Source organism: Gorilla gorilla, chromosome 1 (genome assembly GCF_029281585.2).
Source record: "Gorilla gorilla gorilla isolate KB3781 chromosome 1, NHGRI_mGorGor1-v2.1_pri, whole genome shotgun sequence".
NCBI lineage: Eukaryota > Metazoa > Chordata > Mammalia > Primates > Hominidae > Gorilla > Gorilla gorilla.
This window is the reverse complement of record NC_073224.2, coordinates 119104790-119123305: the sequence shown is the minus strand read 5'-3', so window position 1 is coordinate 119123305 and position 18516 is coordinate 119104790. Positions and strand designations below refer to the sequence as shown.

General features: G+C 38.4%; 2 protein-coding genes across 8 annotated transcripts in view; both read left to right on the top strand.

The window, feature by feature from the left end:
- CSDE1 (cold shock domain containing E1) overlaps positions 1-1434 on the top strand; it is a 41252-nt gene extending 39818 nt beyond the window's left edge. For all 7 annotated transcript variants that reach the window (XM_004026393.4, XM_004026394.4, XM_063695752.1 and 4 more), the window contains one exon: positions 130-1434. In XM_004026393.4, the coding sequence (XP_004026442.1) occupies positions 130-177 (48 nt within the window). In that variant the 3' untranslated portion in view covers positions 178-1434. The remainder of the gene's footprint in view (positions 1-129) is intronic.
- Positions 1435-1543: 109 nt separating this feature from the next.
- On the top strand, positions 1544-14052 carry NRAS (NRAS proto-oncogene, GTPase). Its single transcript, XM_004026392.5, has 7 exons — positions 1544-1692; positions 2173-2300; positions 4372-4550; positions 8792-8951; positions 9866-9989; positions 10328-10366; positions 10470-14052. The coding sequence occupies exons 2-5, from the start codon at positions 2190-2192 to the stop codon at positions 9983-9985; spliced, it is 570 nt and encodes a 189-aa protein (XP_004026441.2). The 5' UTR covers positions 1544-1692; positions 2173-2189; the 3' UTR covers positions 9986-9989; positions 10328-10366; positions 10470-14052.
- Positions 14053-18516: the final 4464 nt, after the last annotated feature.

Below are 18516 nucleotides of genomic sequence, written 5' to 3'. Positions count from 1 at the left end.
AAGAATTAGTACTGCATAAGATGATTAAAAATAATGCTTTTGTAGTTTCATTTCGGAATAGTGAATGTACTATGATTGTTGTGCGCTCAAATCATTAACTGCAGGGTTTTTTTTTTCTCCCCCCCACAGGGGTTTGGTGCAGAAAGAAAGATCCGTCAAGCTGGTGTCATTGACTAACCACATCCACAAAGCACACCATTAATCCACTATGATCAAGTTGGGGGGAATCTGGTGAAGGGTTCTGAATATCTCCCTCTTCATCCCTCCCGAAATCTGGAATACTTATTCTATTGAGCTATTACACCAGTTTTAACACCTTCCTCGTGTTATGTTTAAAAAAATAAATAAATTTAAGAAAACCATTTTAAATAATGCACAGTTGCAGCCTGGAAAAACTTAAGGTGGCGCCTTATAGTATCAATTTTAGGAGCTTTATTTGGTGCATTTAACGCAACTGGTAATTGCAGAATCCACTTTGCCTGTGTAAGTGAAAAATATAGACTGTTATCTTGTTGGCCCTATGAAATTCTGCACTTTTCATTATATACTCTACCTTCATTAATTACTTCTGGCAAGATGTTCTGCCTTAGCACTCAGTTGCATTCTTTTCCTTTTTCTTCCTGTTCATTATGCTTTAATTCTGAGGACCATATGAGGGTAGAATATATTATCTTTTAAAAATTACAAAAATTTGTATAGGCAAACCATTTCTTAAAGTTGATGGCCAAATTTTAAAATGTTATTTTTCATATCATTTATAATCTTGTCACAATCCACTTAAAGAAGTTTGGTTATATTTCAGTGAAAATTATCTTCCAGAGTAGGTTTTTTTTCGTGGGTTGGGGGGTAACTTTACTACAATTAGTAAGTATGGTGCAGAATTTCATGCAAATGAGGAGTGCCAGCAGTGTGATAATTTAAACATATTTAAACAAAAACAAAAAAAATGAATGCACAAACTTGCTGCTGCTTAGATCACTGCAGCTTCTAGGACCCGGTTTCTTTTACTGATTTAAAAACAAAACAAAACAAAAAAAAATAAAAAAGTTGTGCCTGAAATGAATCTTGTTTTTTTTATAAGTAGCCGCCTGGTTACTGTGTCCTGTAAAATACAGACACTTGACCCTTGGTGTAGCTTCTGTTCAACTTTATATCACGGGAATGGATGGGTCTGATTTCTTGGCCCTCTTCTTGAATTGGCCATATACAGGGTCCCTGGCCAGTGGACTGAAGGCTTTGTCTAAGATGACAAGGGTCAGCTCAGGGGATGTGGGGGAGGGCGGTTTTATCTTCCCCCTTGTCGTTTGAGGTTTTGATCTCTGGGTAAAGAGGCCGTTTATCTTTGTAAACACAAAACATTTTTGCTTTCTCCAGTTTTCTGTTAATGGCGAAAGAATGGAAGCGAATAAAGTTTTACTGATTTTTGAGACACTAGCACCTAGCGCTTTCATTATTGAAACGTCCCGTGTGGGAGGGGCGGGTCTGGGTGCGGCCTGCCGCATGACTCGTGGTTGGGAGGCCCACGTGGCCGGGGCGGGGACTCAGGCGCCTGGGGCGCCGACTGATTACGTAGCGGGCGGGGCCGGAAGTGCCGCTCCTTGGTGGGGGCTGTTCATGGCGGTTCCGGGGTCTCCAACATTTTTCCCTGCTGTGGTCCTGAATCTGTCCAAAGCAGAGACAGTGGAGCTTGAGGTAAGTTTATCTCATGCATAGTGTTCGGCTTTGGGCTGTGGAATGTTCAGGCGTTTCACTGATGCCAGAAATCGAGCAGAATCTACCAGCTGGAGACAAAGGCCTTGGGCGGGGGTCCTTCCATTTGGTGCCTACGTGGGGAGATCTTTGGAGGCAGAAGGGAGAATGGGAAGGAGTTGTGGCCTGGAGGCTTCCTGCTAGAGCTGAGAAGCCTTCGGGGAGTAATAGGAAGGGGGATTTCCATTGCTTAGGCTGAGGGCGGGGCCCAAGGACTGTTGAAAAATAGCTAAGGATGGGGGTTGCTTGAAAACTACTCCAGAAGCGTGAGGCCGATATTAGTCCGGTGTTTTTGCGTTCTCTAGTCACTTTAAGAACCAAATGGAAGGTCATACTAGGGTTTTCATTTCCATTGATTATAGAAAGCTTTAAAGTACTGTAGATGTGGCTCGCCAATTAACCCTGATTACTGGTTTCCAACAGGTTCTTGCTGGTGTGAAATGACTGAGTACAAACTGGTGGTGGTTGGAGCAGGTGGTGTTGGGAAAAGCGCACTGACAATCCAGCTAATCCAGAACCACTTTGTAGATGAATATGATCCCACCATAGAGGTGAGGCCCAGTGGTAGCCCGCTGACCTGATCCTGTCTCTCACTTGTCGGATCATCTTTACCCATATTCTGTATTAAAGAAATAAGAGGAGAGAAAGTAAAAAGTTATTTTGGGTATACATTCAGTTATGCAATAAGCTTAACGTGTTTATAGAGAACAGTTCATTTTTATTAGCTGCTGAAGTTTCTAAAACCTGTCCAGTTTTTAACAGTTCTGTAAACTATTGCAAACTTAGTGTTGAGTTCATTCATGAGTTTCTTCATATATAACAGCTCTATTACATGAGAAACACAGGCCATAGTAGCGAGACTGTCTGATTGTATGGGAGATAATAGGATGGAGATAAAGGATTCAGAGATGAGTGTTCTTCAATATTTATTTATTAGCTAGTTGAAGCAGCTGAGACCAGATGATTGGAGTAGCAAGAACTTGAGAGTTTTAGTCTTTATGCCTAGGATTTTGGTCCCTGTTTGCAGTTTATTTAGTTGTGTGATATTGAGCAACTGAATCTCTCCCAACCTCATTTTCCTCATGTTTTAAATTACCATAAACTTGTCCTGCCTACCACACAGGGATGTTATGGAAAGTTAAATAATATATTTAAGTTATTTATGAATGGTAAAGCACTATGTAATAGTACTTAGGGATTCTATTGTTATTATGAGAGTTCACGGTACAGATTGTCTTCAGTAAGTGGCACCTAAGGCTCTTTAAATAAAGGGTTTTGCCGGACACGGTGGCTCACGCCTGTAATCCCAGCACTTTGGGAGGCTGAGGCAGGCGGATCACAAGGTCAGGAGTTCAAGACCAGCCTGATCAACATGGTGAAACCCCGTCTCTACTGAAAATACAAAAATTAGCTGGGTGTGGTGGCACGCACCTGTAATCCCAGCTACTCAGGAGGCTGAGGCAGGAGAATCGCTTGAACCAGAGGCAGAGGGTGCAGTGAGCCGAGATCACACCACAGACCTCCAGCCTGGGCAACAGAGCGAGACTCCGTCTCAAAAAATAAATAAATAGATAAATAAATAAAGGGTTTTGTAATTTTGTTCAGGTTAGAAATGCCTAACTTTAGAGATTATTTTAATCAACACCTGGCCTCCCTACCATCTGGCTACTCATGTTTAATTGATGCAAACTAACTCTAATATAGCCACTATAAAAAATTGGTTGCTAACCCTTGGCAAAATCTTTATTTTGAGATTAACAGCTTTAATATTTTACATGAAATGTTTAATATTTTAATTAAATATTTTTAAATGTTTGATTTATTGAGCAATTTACATAAGTAAAATACATAAATTTTATGTCTACAGCCCAGTGCTTTTTGCGTTTCTATATAGTCATGTAGCTACCACCCAGATAACAGTATAGAGCACTTCCAGTACTCCAGAGAGTTCTCCAAGTGTGATGACATTAAAATACAAGTAAAAGTCCTGTTGCCATAAAACCAAAATGAAAGTATTTTTTATATGATCTATGCATGTTTGTTTTCCTGAGAAATTAATCATAACTATACCTTGTTTGGAACCTTTAAGAATTTGATTCAGGAATATTTCCCAAAGGTACATCTGTCGTGATAAAAAAAAAACCTTCTCTGAAACAAAGGTATTTGTATATTTAGTCATAAACACAAATGATGTATATAGGGCCAGGTTATAATTGGTGGAGGTATGTTTAGATTTCTTTAAGTAAAATAAACAGCACAAATAAAACAGTCCAGTTCATAGCTTAGTGAAATACACTAGGTACTTAATCTGTAGCCTCCTGGCTGCAGTAGAGTTGTCATTTGAGTTACTGTGTTTTCTTAATCTTTTCCAGGAACAGAGTGACCATATTTCTTTTCTGCAGGCATATAGAATTTGGTGGGTTTTCTTTTATGTAGGGTGATATTGGATACTTTTTGTTTGTGATTATATATTAGCAATTTGAGGGACAAACCAGATAGGCAGAAATGGGCTTGAATAGTTAGATGCTTATTTAACCTTGGCAATAGCATTGTATTCCCTGTGGTTTTTAATAAAAATTGAACTTCCCTCCCTCCCTGCCCCCTTACCCTCCACACCCCCAGGATTCTTACAGAAAACAAGTGGTTATAGATGGTGAAACCTGTTTGTTGGACATACTGGATACAGCTGGACAAGAAGAGTACAGTGCCATGAGAGACCAATACATGAGGACAGGCGAAGGCTTCCTTTGTGTATTTGCCATCAATAATAGCAAGTCATTTGCGGATATTAACCTCTACAGGTACTAGGAGCATTATTTTCTCTGAAAGGATGATCTTTGTGTTCTGAATCTTTATGGGGAAATGAGGTTACCACACTAGGAAAGATAGAGCTTTTTAATTATGGGAAGAGTTGGTTTTAGGTTGTTTGACATTGAGAATCTAGGGTAATTACTGAAAGTTAATACTGGAATTTATTTTACATAATATACTGTTACCATAAAGTTTGATAATACATAAGTGAAGCTTGCTACTGGGAATGACTTGGAACCAGAGTTGTTGTAATTAGAGATCACAAAGGAATTTCAGGGAGGAAAACATCTCCAAGAAACATCTTTCAGTATGTAATGGAAAAGATAGGCCAGGCACAGTGGCTGACACCTGGAATGTCAGTGCTTTGGGAGGCCAAGGCGGGAGGATCACTTTCAGCCCAGGAGTTGGAGACCAGCCTGGGCAACAGAGCAAGACCCTGTCTCTACAAAAATAAAAATAAAAAAATTAGTCACACATGGTGGCAGCTACTCGGGAGGCAGAGGTGGGAGGATCATGTGAGCTCAGGAGGTCGAGGCATGCTCACTCCACTGCACTGCTGCGCTCCAGCCTAATCAACAGAGCAAGATTCTGTCTCCAAAAAAAATAAAAAATAAAATGATAGGAGTAAGCAAATAGGAAGTCCATAAAGATGAAAACAAAGCAAGGGAACATAAAGATAGACTTTGTCCATAGAACAATAAAGTTTCAAAGCTAGATTGGACCATAAAAATTCTAGTACAATATTCTTATTTTGCAGAATCAGAAACAGAGTTCAGAATGTCGTTTGTTAGGTTTTGGAGTCAGGATTATTATTAGTAGCAGAGCCAGGACCAAAAACCCAAAGCTCCTTTTTCTTAGCACAGTGTTCTTAAACAGAATAATATAATGGTTAAGAATGAGAACTCTGCCTGGATTGAAACCTAGCTCTGTTTATTAGCGACGTGACTCAGGGGCTATGTGGCTTTCCTAACCTATAATATGGAAATAATAATACCTACCTCATAGAGTTGTGAAGATTACAGTTTTAATAAATACGCAAATCACTCAGAACAGTGCCTGGCACACAGTAAATGATACTTAAGTGTTCTGCCTAAAAGCTTGAGTCTTGGCTTATTTTCTATCCATGTGAAGATGTCTGCTCTCAAAAGCAGATTGGTCCAAAACTGAATTCAAGTGTTCTTTTCCTAACCTGTTGTACTTCCCATTTTTTTTTTTTTTTTTTTGTCTAAAAGTAATAGCAGTACTTAATAAAATGCCCACACTTGGCATGCATCTAATAAATGTTTTTTGAATTTCTAGAAGTCATTTTTCTTCTTTCTTACAAGAAATTTATTCATTTTTCTATATGCCTTAGCTCAAACCAAAGAGTATTTAAAACATCTTATGAAAATGCATATAGTAGAGCAAGATAAAATTAATGAAAAATAGGCTTAAGTGAGACCAAAAAAATAAGAGTAAAATAAAACAAATTTAGGAGTGAGCATATTCTGTGATTGTGCATGAAGTTCCAATGACTTTCTAAAGGTGGACTACAAATTTGGTCACTGTTGTGAAAAGGAAAGTAGCCAGCTGAAAGATTCAGTTATCTGTATGCTGAAAGCCGTTAAGTTGCTCAGACTAGAAGGAAATTTTCCCATGGATCCTCAAAGAGGCTTGTTTAATGTAAAAATCAGTAGTAACCTGACAGTGACATGGTCCAGGTACTTTAGGCTGTCTTATCCCTTAATGTAGGCTATTACCATCAAGTACAGTTTTGCAAATAGCCAGTGGAATGTAGTTCAGATACATGACTTTGTGGGTAATCCAGGGGTAGAGTCTAAAACAGTACTGTGCAGTATGTGGTTATTTACAGTTAATTAAGATTAAATAAAATTTAAAAATTAGTTCCTTGACCACCAAATGCTCAATAGCTACTAGTAGGTACCATGTTGAACAGTGCAGATATAGACCATTTCCATCATCACATAAAGTACTGTTGGATTGTGTTGGTCAAGACAATCTAAAGCAATTGTTTCCCAGGTGTGCTGTGTGGTGTGTCTTACATGTCATTGAAAGGGGTGCTGTCAGGAGTTCTAGATGCTTCAGCCTCCCTTTACTAAGAGCAGTTCTTATGTTTTCTATTTTATCGCTTGGGCTTCCAGATACAATGTTTTGTTTTAGTTTTTTTTTTTTTTTTTTTTTGAGACGGAGTTTCGCTCTGGTTGCCCAAGCTGGATGGAGTACAGTGGTGCGATCGCAGCTCACTGCAACCTCCGCCTCCCGGGTTCGAGAGATTCTCCTGCCTCAGCTTCCCGAGTAGCTGGAATTACAGGCGTCCACCACCATGCCCGGCTAATTTTTTTTGTATTTTTAGTAGACATGGGGTTTCACCATGTTGGCCAGGCTGGTTTCAAACTCCTGACCTCAGGTGATCCACCCGCCTCGGCCTCCCAGAAGGCTGGGATTACAGGTGTGAACCACTGTGCCTGGCCTGTTTTAGTTTTTTTGAGATGGAGTCTCCCTCTGTTGCCCAAGCCGGAGTGTGGTGGCATGACACTCTCAGGGTTCAACCTCTCAGGGATCAAGGGATCCTCCCACCTCAGCTTCCTGAGTAGCTGGAACCACAGGCACATGTGCCACCATGCCCAGCTAATTTTTGTATTTTTTGTAGAAGCAAGGTTTCACCATGTTGCCCAGGCTGGTCTCGGACTCCTAGGTCAAGTGATCCTCCCACCTCAATCTCCCAGAGTGCTAAGACTATAGGCGGGAATCACCATGCCCAGCTTCATCTACAATTTATTTGAAGAAAATGTTTGAGCACCACCCATCTTGAAAAGTGATAGACTGCCTTCCATTAAATACTGTCACACCTAGTTATTTAGCAGCAGTGAGCTTCACTTTTTATACTTTAGACCTTAATCTAAAGGGTGATTTCTAGTTGCCAATTAAATCCAGAGCCAAGCTCTTTGGAGAAATCCAGGAGCCTCACTAGGTCATGTGTCAGGATAAAATACCCATCCACTCCCATTAGAAGGTGAGCTTGTACTTATGGCTTCCTGATGGCTGCTGCAACAAGTCTAAAGCAGTCTCCTTAGTATACAATGTCTTCTCTAAGTGGTAGAAAAAAGCAAAAATACTTGAAGTTAATAGGGCTACATAAAATTTGCTAGTTTCTTTTTTGCCCTAGCCATTTATTCCTTCCTGAAATCTTGTCTTTCTCTCGCTCTCGCTTTCTTTCTCTTTTTCTTTTCTCTTTTCTTTTCTTTCTTCCCTTTCTTTTCTTTCTTTTTTCCTGTTGCCCAGGCTGGAGTGCAGTGGAACAATTATGGCTCACTGCAGCCTTGACCTTTCTGGACCCAGGTGATCCTCCCACCTCAGTCTCCCAATTAGCTGGGACTACAGGCATGTGCCACCACACCCAGCTATAATATATATTGTATATATTTTTTATTTATAAATATGTATAAATATATAAATATATTTATATGTGTAAAGTAGATATATTTATATATATATTATATATAAATATATATTATATATTATATATTATATATTATATATTATATATTATATATAAATATATATTATATATTATATATATATTATATATTATATATTATATATAAATATATATTATATATTATATATTATATATAAATATATATTATATATTATATATAAATATATATTATATATTATATATAAATATATATTATATATTATATATATTTATTTATATGTATTTTATGTATATATTTATATATATATATTTTTTGGGGGGGGGTTGTGGGGGATGGAGTCTCACTCTGTCACCCAGGCTAGAGTGTAGTGGCGTGATCTTGGCTCACTGCAATCTTCGCCTCCCGGGTTCAAGCGATTCTCCTGCCTCAGCTTCCCGAGTAGCTGGGACTATAGGCGTCTGCCACCACACCTGGCTAATTTTTGTATTTTTAGTAGAGATGGGGTTTCACTATATTGGCCAGGCTGGTCTTGAACTCCTGACCTTGTGATCTGCCCACCTCAACCTCCCAAAGTGCTGGGAATACAGGCATAAGCCACCGCACCCAGCCTAATTTTTATATTTTTTTGTAGAGACCGGGTTTTGCCATGTTGCCCAGGCTAATCTCAAACTCCTGGGTTCAAGCAGTCTGCCCTCCTCAGCCTCCCAAAGTGCTGAGATTACAGGCATGAGCCACTGCACCCAGCCTAATCTTGTTTTTCTTATGTTCTGATAATATATTCCCGTTTTTAGGGAGCAGATTAAGCGAGTAAAAGACTCGGATGATGTACCTATGGTGCTAGTGGGAAACAAGTGTGATTTGCCAACAAGGACAGTTGATACAAAACAAGCCCACGAACTGGCCAAGAGTTACGGGATTCCATTCATTGAAACCTCAGCCAAGACCAGACAGGTATGGTACAGCTTTCAGCATTTGTGCAAGAGTTTGCATCAGTTGATTAACTCTGGTAGAGATGTGATCCATATTCATATTCTTTGTTGTTATGCATTTTTTTCATTTTTATTTTTTTATTTTTTATTTTTTTTTAGGCAGAGCCTCACTCTATCTTCTAAGCTGGAGTGCAGTGGTGTGATCTCAGCTCACTGCAGCCTCTGTCTCTTGGGTTCAAGTGATTCTCCTGCCTCAGCCTCCAAAGTAGCTGGGACTACGGGCACATCATCATGCCCGGCTAATTTTTGTACTTTTAGTAGAGACGGGGTTTTACCATGTTGCCCAGGCTGGTCTCGAACTCCTGGCCTCAAGCAATCCTCCCACCTGGGCCTCCCAGAGTGCTGGGATTACAGGCGTGAGCCACCACGCCCGGCCTGTTGTTAGGCATTTTTAGTAGTGTTCTTTTTCTTAACGCTTGTTTAAACCCAAAATGAACTTACTAATATTCTGTTATGGCATGTTTACTCCTGCATTAACATCCACAAATATTTCTTGGGAAGATCCTTGACTAAAAATATTTATAAACATTAGTTATTTCTCTGTCAACACCAGCCCGTTTAGGGCTTAAGCCTCCTGAATGGAGTCTTTAGTTTAATGTAGTTTTGTTCCGTATTTCTCACATTACCCTTTTCCTTTGCATGAATGTTTATTTGGCAAAATGTGCCATTTTTATATCAGCCTGTTCTGGTGATTCAATAGGAATGTGAAATTTAGTGTTCTCTTCCTTAAATGACCATATTTTATTTTATCAGCTATTCGTTTAGTAATTGGAATCTTATGTCCACATAAAGAGATACAAATGCAAGAGAGCTTATAATTTGGATTGTGTCCGTTGAGCTAGCTCTCTCATTTTTTTTCATTTTTTCCTTTTATAGGGTGTTGAAGATGCTTTTTACACACTGGTAAGAGAAATACGCCAGTACCGAATGAAAAAACTCAACAGCAGTGATGATGGGACTCAGGGTTGTATGGGATTGCCATGTGTGGTGATGTAACAAGGTGAGCATATGGTTTCTTGGCATAATTACAAATCTTAGTATATAGTATTGGGCAATTTGGAGGAGTGCTGGTGTTATTGTCTATATGTTATTTGAGTTTCTGCCTATCCTCTTCTGCACATTTTCCATATGACAGCCTTTCTGAAAGTACTGAGGTCTAAAGTGTTTAAAACATTTGATTATTCCACAGGTATCTTTATATTTTTGGTAACATTAGAAATTATAAGACATTATTTATGAAATGTAGGCATACCCTATTCCTGGCAATGACCAGGAATTTGAAGGATCACTACTTTGAAACTAGTTAATAAGGACATGGTTTCTGTTCTTTTTTTACAGATACTTTTAAAGTTTTGTCAGAAAAGAGCCACTTTCAAGGTAGGACAAGTTTGGAAATGTATTCTCATTCCTGTTAATTTTGTATACTTGTTTTTCTTATACTCTGAATGTGTCACTTATACAAATTCTGTTTCTATTTCAGCTGCACTGACACCCTGGTCCTGACTTCCCTGGAGGAGAAGTATTCCTGTTGCTATCTTCAGTCTCACAGAGAAGCTCCTGCTACTTCCCCAGCTCTCAGTAGTTTAGTACAATAATCTCTATTTGAGAAGTTCTCAGAATAACTACCTCCTCACTTGGCTGTCTGACCAGAGAATGCACCTCTTGTTACTCCCTGTTATTTTTCTTCCCTGGGTTCTTCCACAGCACAAACACACCTCTGCCATCCCAGGTTTTTCATCTGAAAAGCAGTTCATGTCTGAAACAGAGAACCAAACCGCAAACGTGAAATTCTATTGAAAACAGTGTCTTGAGCTCTAAAGTAGCAACTGCTGGTGATTTTTTTTTTCTTTTTACTGTTGAACTTAGAACTATGCTAATTTTTGGAGAAATGTCATAAATTACTGTTTTGCCAAGAATATAGTTATTATTGCTGTTTGGTTTGTTTATAATGTTATCGGCTGTATTCTCTAAACTGGCATCTGCTCTAGATTCATAAATACAAAAATGAATACTGAATTTTGAGTCTATCCTAGTCTTCACAACTTTGACGTAATTAAATCCAACTTTCACAGTGAAGTGCCTTTTTCCTAGAAGTGGTTTGTAGACTTCCTTTATAATATTTCAGTGGAATAGATGTCTCAAAAATCCTTATGCATGAAATGAATGTCTGAGATACGTCTGTGACTTATCTACCATTGAAGGAAAGCTATATCTATTTGAGAGCAGATGCCATTTTGTACATGTATGAAATTGGTTTTCCAGAGGCCTGTTTTGGGGCTTTCCCAGGAGAAAGATGAAACTGAAAGCATATGAATAATTTCACTTAATTTTTACCTAATCTCCACTTTTTTCATAGGTTACTACCTATACAATGTATGTAATTTGTTTCCTCTAGCTTACTGATAAACCTAATATTCAATGAACTTCCATTTGTATTCAAATTTGTGTCATACCAGAAAGCTCTACATTTGCAGATGTTCAAATATTGTAAAACTTTGGTGCATTGTTATTTAATAGCTGTGATCAGTGATTTTCAAACCTCAAATATAGCATATTAACAAATTACATTTTCACTGTATATCATGGTATCTTAATGATGTATATAATTGCCCTCAATCCCCTTCTCACCCCACCCTCTACAGCTTCCCCCACAGCAATAGGGGCTTGATTATTTCAGTTGAGTAAAGCATGGTGCTAATGGACCAGGGTCACAGTTTCAAAACTTGAACAATCCAGTTAGCATCACAGAGAAAGAAATTCTTCTGCATTTGCTCATTGCACCAGTAACTCCAGCTAGTAATTTTGCTAGGTAGCTACAGTTAGCCCTGCAAGGAAAGAAGAGGTCAGTGAGCACAAACCCTTTACCATGACTGGAAAACTCAGTATCACGTATTTAAACATTTTTTTTTTCTTTTAGCCATGTAGAAACTCTAAATTAAGCCAGTATTCTCATTTGAGAATGAGGATGTCTCAGCTGAAAAACGTTTTAAATTCTCTTTATTCATAATATTTTTTGAAGGGTTTAAAACAAGACGTTGATAAATCTAAGCTGATGAGTTTGCTCAAAACAGGAAGTTGAAATTGTTGAGACAGGAATGGAAAATATAATTAATTGATACCTATGAGGATTTGGAGGCTTGGCATTTTAATTTGCAGATAATACCCTGGTAATTCTCATGAAAAATAGACTTGGATAACTTTTGATAAAAGACTAATTCCAAAATGGCCACTTTGTTCCTGTCTTTAATATCTAAATACTTACTGAGGTCCTCCATCTTCTATATTATGAATTTTCATTTATTAAGCAAATGTCATATTACCTTGAAATTCAGAAGAGAAGAAACATATACTGTGTCCAGAGTATAATGAACCTGCAGAGTTGTGCTTCTTACTGCTAATTCTGGGAGCTTTCACAGTACTGTCATCCTTTGTAAATGGAAATTCTGCTTTTCTGTTTCTGCTCCTTCTGGAGCAGTGTTACTCTGTAATTTTCCTGAGGCTTATCACCTCAGTCATTTTTTTTTTAATGTCTGTGACTGGCAGTGATTCTTTTTCTTAAAAATCTATTAAATTTGATGTCAAATTAGGGAGAAAGATAGTTACTCATCTTGGGCTCTTGTGCCAATAGCCCTTGTATGTATGTACTTAGAGTTTTCCAAGTATGTTCTAAGCACAGAAGTTTCTAAATGGGGCCAAAATTCAGACTTGAGTATGTTCTTTGAATACCTTCTTAAGAAGTTACAATTAGCCGGGCATGGTGGCCCGTGCCTGTAGTCCCAGCTACTTGAGAGGCTGAGGCAGGAGAATCACTTCAACCCAGGAGGTGGAGGTTACAGTGAGCAGAGATCGTGCCACTGCACTCCAGCCTGGGTGACAAGAGAGACTTGTCTCCAAAAAAAAAAGTTACACCTAGGTGTGAATTTTGGCACAAAGGAGTGACAAACTTATAGTTAAAAGCTGAATAACTTCAATGTGGTATAAAACGTGGTTTTTAGGCTATGTTTGTGATTGCTGAAAAGAATTCTAGTTTACCTCAAAATCCTTCTCTTTCCCCAAATTAAGTGCCTGGCCAGCTGTCATAAATTACATATTCCTTTTGGTTTTTTTAAAGGTTACATGTTCAAAAGTGTGAAAATAAGATGTTCTGTCTGAAGGCTACCATGCCAGATCTGTAAATGAACCTGTTAAATGCTGTATTTGCTCCAACAGCTTACTATAGAATGTTACTTAATACAATATCATACTTATTACAATTTTTACTATAGGAGTGTAATAGGTAAAATTAATCTCTATTTTAGTGGGCCCATGTTTAGTCTTTCACCATCCTTTAAACTGCTGTGAATTTTTTTGTCATGACTTGAAAGCAAGGATAGAGAAACACTTTAGAGATATCTGGGGTTTTTTACCATTCCGGAACTTGTGAGCATAATCATATTTGCTTTATATTTATAGTCATGAACTCCTAAGCTGGCAGCTACAACCAAGAACCAAAAAATGGTGCATTCTGCTTCTTGTAATTCATCTCTGCTAATAAATTATAAGAAGCAAGGAAAATTAGGGAAAATATTTTATTTGGATGGTTTCTATAAACAAGGGACTATAATTCTTGTACATTATTTTTCATCTTTGCTGTTTCTTTGAGCAGTCTAATGTGCCACACAATTATCTAAGGTATTTGTTTTCTATAAGAATTGTTTTAAAAGTATTCTTGTTACCAGAGTAGTTGTATTATATTTCAAAATGTAAGATGATTTTTAAAAGCCTGAGTACTGACCTAAGATGGAATTGTATGAACTCTGCTCTGGAGGGAGGGGAGGATGTCCGTGGAAGTTGTAAGACTTTTATTTTTTTGTGCCATCAAATATAGGTAAAAATAATTGTGCAATTCTGCTGTTTAAACAGGAACTATTGGCCTCCTTGGCCCTAAATGGAAGGACCGATATTTTAAGTTGATTATTTTATTGTAAATTAATCCAACCTAATTCTTTTTAATTTGGTTGAATGTTTTTCTTGTTAAATGATGTTTAAAAAATAAAAACTGGAAGTTCTTGGCTTAGTCATAATTCTTATATTCACTGAAGTGCCTTTATAGAATGCTAATATTAATTTCAAACTTTTGGATGTGACATTTGGAAGTGTTGGAATATCTGAGTTCCTCATTTCATCATAACATCAAATATATCAAAGCCTGCTTTAAAGTATTACCTTGGGGATGATTCATAGCTATTTGTCAGATTTGCATACATTAAGATGCCATTGGAGCTCTTTTGTCTCGTTTTTGCATTACTGCACAATCTAGCAATCTTGGTATAGGTGGAGGAGCATTGATGCTAGGGGCTGGAGAACTTGAGGCCCAATATAATTTTACTACGCCGGCCCAGTTTCTTCACTTGCAAAATAGAAGAGTTGAATTAGGATATATCAGATTTCCCAACCTTAAGGAGACTTTAAAAAGAATAATATCAAACCTAGGCATTTTCAGCTAACACTGGAATACTAATTTTGGAGACCTTGGTTTACTCTACCAAAGACTTATCAAAATTTTTTTTCACTTTTCTTGAAAAGGAGGCAGGGAAGGTAGGTCATTAACATGTGGCTGAAGTAAGCTTGGGAAAACCAATTTTAAATGACAATATTTTTTCTAGCTAGGACAACTAGAAAGAGTAAATATTTTAATTATAAAATGTATATGAAAAAGAAATAGAATTAGGGGATTTGTATCTTTCAAACTATCACCTCGAGACCTAGGTGATAGTTTGAGAGAGAAACATACGAAGTCCACAGTTCTGTTTCTTTTTCATATGCATTTTACAAAAATTTGTTCTAATGTTTGACCCTCTAATAACGGAGAAGAGGAAAGGATGTTTTCTGGTGAGAACTGCTGTTCTGTTCAGCAAAATAAAGCTACAGAAACAAATAATGAGAAGGTACCTAAAGAAGCTTGTTTATTTGGAATATGAGGGAACCTCCTGTGCATCTCTGTGCTATTAAGGTTTCTGTTCTCATAAGCAATATTTAAGGTCACTGAAAGGCCAACATGGTTGCATGAGTTATTTGATATCCATAAATACATGAGAAGAGGCCAAGAGGCCTTGCTAGTGATCATTTCGCAAAACCGTCTGAGGATGTCCAGCTCCATGAGAGCCCAGAGAGAATCAATGTCCAGTTTCCAAGCGGGAAGGGTATGCTTTGTAATGCTTGTAAAAGTAACTGGGCAGTGAAATGTGACCCTTTACCTTAATAAAAGACAGCTGGAACTTCAGGAACATACAAAATAGAGATAAATATTCTTCCCAGTTGCAAAAGGAACATAAGAGGGTTCAGATTCATGAACCAAGAGTTGAGTTGACCATTCTTATTTGCAATTGAGTTCTACCATATGATTTACTTCACACTTGCACCGAAATAGTCTATTATAAACTACTGGTGTTGGGGGTGGGGCGGGAGTGGGAATGGGGGATGAAGGGGAGGAATGAACTTAGTCTCTTAACTAGTATACATTCAGATTACCATCAACTTGTAGAAGCCATATGAAGTAAAAATGGGTAGCACCTGCAACACTGGGACTTTAATAGCACAGCGTGCTATTAAATGTTTCTAATGATAGAGGCATGTAGCTACATGTCTGATAGGGGAGGATGTGGTTGTAGCTAGCAGTTGCCTACTAGCAGGCTTCTTTATTTGCAGCAGCCTGAAATACCCAGGTTAGGAAAAGCAATCTTCCAGAATGGATGCTGTGGACATGGTACAGTTGGCGCTATTGATACTTTCTGTAGGAGCTTGAAATGTGTGGATTGTAATTAAGTCTGAAAGAAAACTTGCACTTGATTTTAAAACATTTTCTTATAAATCAATTCACATTTATAACTGAGACCCAACATTCCTGATAGGAATATTTTTGTAAATCAATGGTATGAAGTGTAAAGACATGTTGAAAGTTAGAAGAAGAGATCTTTTAAGTGTGTGCTTGTTTTGCCTGTGAAGCTGAGGAGTTTGACATTTACTATTAAAGTTCAAAATAAAACTAGCATGGCATATGAAGCAGAATTACCAAGGCCTGTGTTTCTCTAAGAGAACCATATTTGGATCCCCTGTGAGGCATAGCCATAAGCCCTAACAAAATGTTTTTGTTACACTGGTTTGGTACATTTTCCCTAAGACTTTCCTACCTAATTTATTTATGTATCTAGCCCCTGTGCTGCTCTGGGCATACAGCAGTGAATCTGACAGTTACTGGTTCCTTATGAATCTTTTATATTCTACTGAGTCTCCCCAGAAACCTCTAAAACAAAATTTCTTAATTGCAATTTTGTGATTATTTCAAAGGTGAAGGACGGTGTTTACTCTGATATAACTCGTTTAACCTCAGTGTTCTGGCTGCTGACCTCTGGACACTGTCCATAGTCACCTTCCCTGATTTTCCTGCAAGTCCTCTTGGCTATCCAAGATGCAGCATATACTGACTCACAACTCACTGCTACTTGGGCCTCTCCTTTTCAAGTCAAGGCTATGTAGAAACAGAAACCAATATTTTTATATTGGTTCAAAAATGTCAAAGTGCTTTTGCATATCTTATTTTATCCTTCACATCCATATCAAGTAGGAATCATCTCCATTTTACTGATGAGAAAACTGAATCCCCTAAAAATGTATTGATTTTTATCTAAAATTCAAACCCAGGTCTCCCGATTTCCAGAATCTGCTTTTTTTGATTCACTAGTAGGTTTTTTTGTTTGTTTTGTTTTTGTTTTTGTTTTGAGACAGGGTCTGGCTCTGTCACCCGGGCTGGAGTGCAGTGGCTCCATCTCAGCTCACTGCAACCTCCGCCTCCCAGGCTCAAGCAATCCTCCCACCTCAGCTTCCTGGTAGCTGGGACTACAGGTGCACCACCATGCCTAGCTGATTTTTTGTAGAGAAGGGGTTTTGCCATGTTGCCCCTGCTGGTCTCGAACTCCTGAGCTCAAGCAATCTGCTTGCCTCAGCCTCCCAAAGTGCTGGGATTACAGGCATAAGCCACCATGCCCAGCCACTAGTAGTTTTTAAACCATGCTGTTCAAAGTCCTTGGAGTGTAAAGGAGACTTTGCAGAGAGGCTGAACAGCTGTGGTTCTGCTCCTCCTCCCTTGTCCCCCAACTTCAAGGAAGGAGGAGGAGGTAGGGTGAAGAGCAGGTTGGGAAGAAGTGGGAGTTCCCAACAAGTTTCACACCAGATTAATTCCACGTTCATCTCTTTCATTTTAGGCTTTCATTCAAGATCTAGTTTGAGGCTGGGCATGGTGGCTCACACTTGGAATCTAGCACTTTGAGAGGCCAAAGTGGGAGGATCGCTTGAGGCCAGGAATTCAAGACCAGCCTGGGCAACATAGCAAGACCCTGTCTCTACAATGTTTTAAAACTTAGCTACCCCCACACCTGTTGTAGTCCTAGCTATTCAGGAAACTGAGGCAGGAGGGTCACTTGATCCCAGGAGTTTGAGGCTGCAGTAAGCTATGATAGCACCACTGCATTCCAGCTTGGCCCACAGAGTGAGACCCTGTCTCTAGTGGGGGGGAAAAGTCTTTAGTTTAAAAAAAAGATTTCATACGTAAAACTATGAAAACCACTTGACTTCACCAATCTACTTCTACAACCATCTATCAAACTGGGAATCACTAGATCACATCCTCATGTCTAGTCCAGATCCCAATATTCTATAGACACAATCATGTTCATTGCACTCTACATAATAGTGAGATAGTGTATAATACAGTGCTTAAGAGCCCCCACTCTGGAGCCAGAATACCTTGCCTTGAATGCCACTTCTACCACTTATTAGTTGCATGACCTTGAGCAAGTCAACCTCTCCATACCTGAAGTTTTTCAACTGTAACATGGAAGAAATAATAGTTCTTCAAAAGACTATTGTGAAAATTAAATAATATATATATAGTATGAATATATATGTAGTATAAATAATATATAGTGTAAACAACATCAACAAGAAACAATAACTTAGAACACTGTCTAACACTGTTTTTATTGCAGGGACCCCATAGTACGCCTCCCTCCCTCTCTCCTCTAACAGAACATAGTACACTGCTGAAGTACAGCTTGTTTTGTTTAAAGCAAATTGCTGAATTTCATTTCCATTCCAGAGACAGGAAATAAAGTCAGTTTGTCTCACGGAAAAGGATGTGTCTCAAAAATTTGACTTCTTTATTTTTAGGCGTGTATGGGAAATTATTACTGACAGGAAAATTAGACTGAATGCAGTAAAGTAGCATAAAATTCCTCATCATTCCACAGGTTTGGTTATGCTCCAAACCAAAACGCATTCCTTAAGTATAAAGGAATTGTTGCACACCTCTAAGAGGATGACAAAACCTATAGTTGCTGCTGGCAACTATGTTCCAGTTCTATTCCTAAACTGGAAGTTGTAATGAACTCAGAACTGCTCCCACTGAAGCAATGTAACAAAAAAAATGGAGCTGGCAGTTTACCGATGGTCACCCTCAGCCCCACAGAACTCTTGGGTATGCTGTCTTCTCA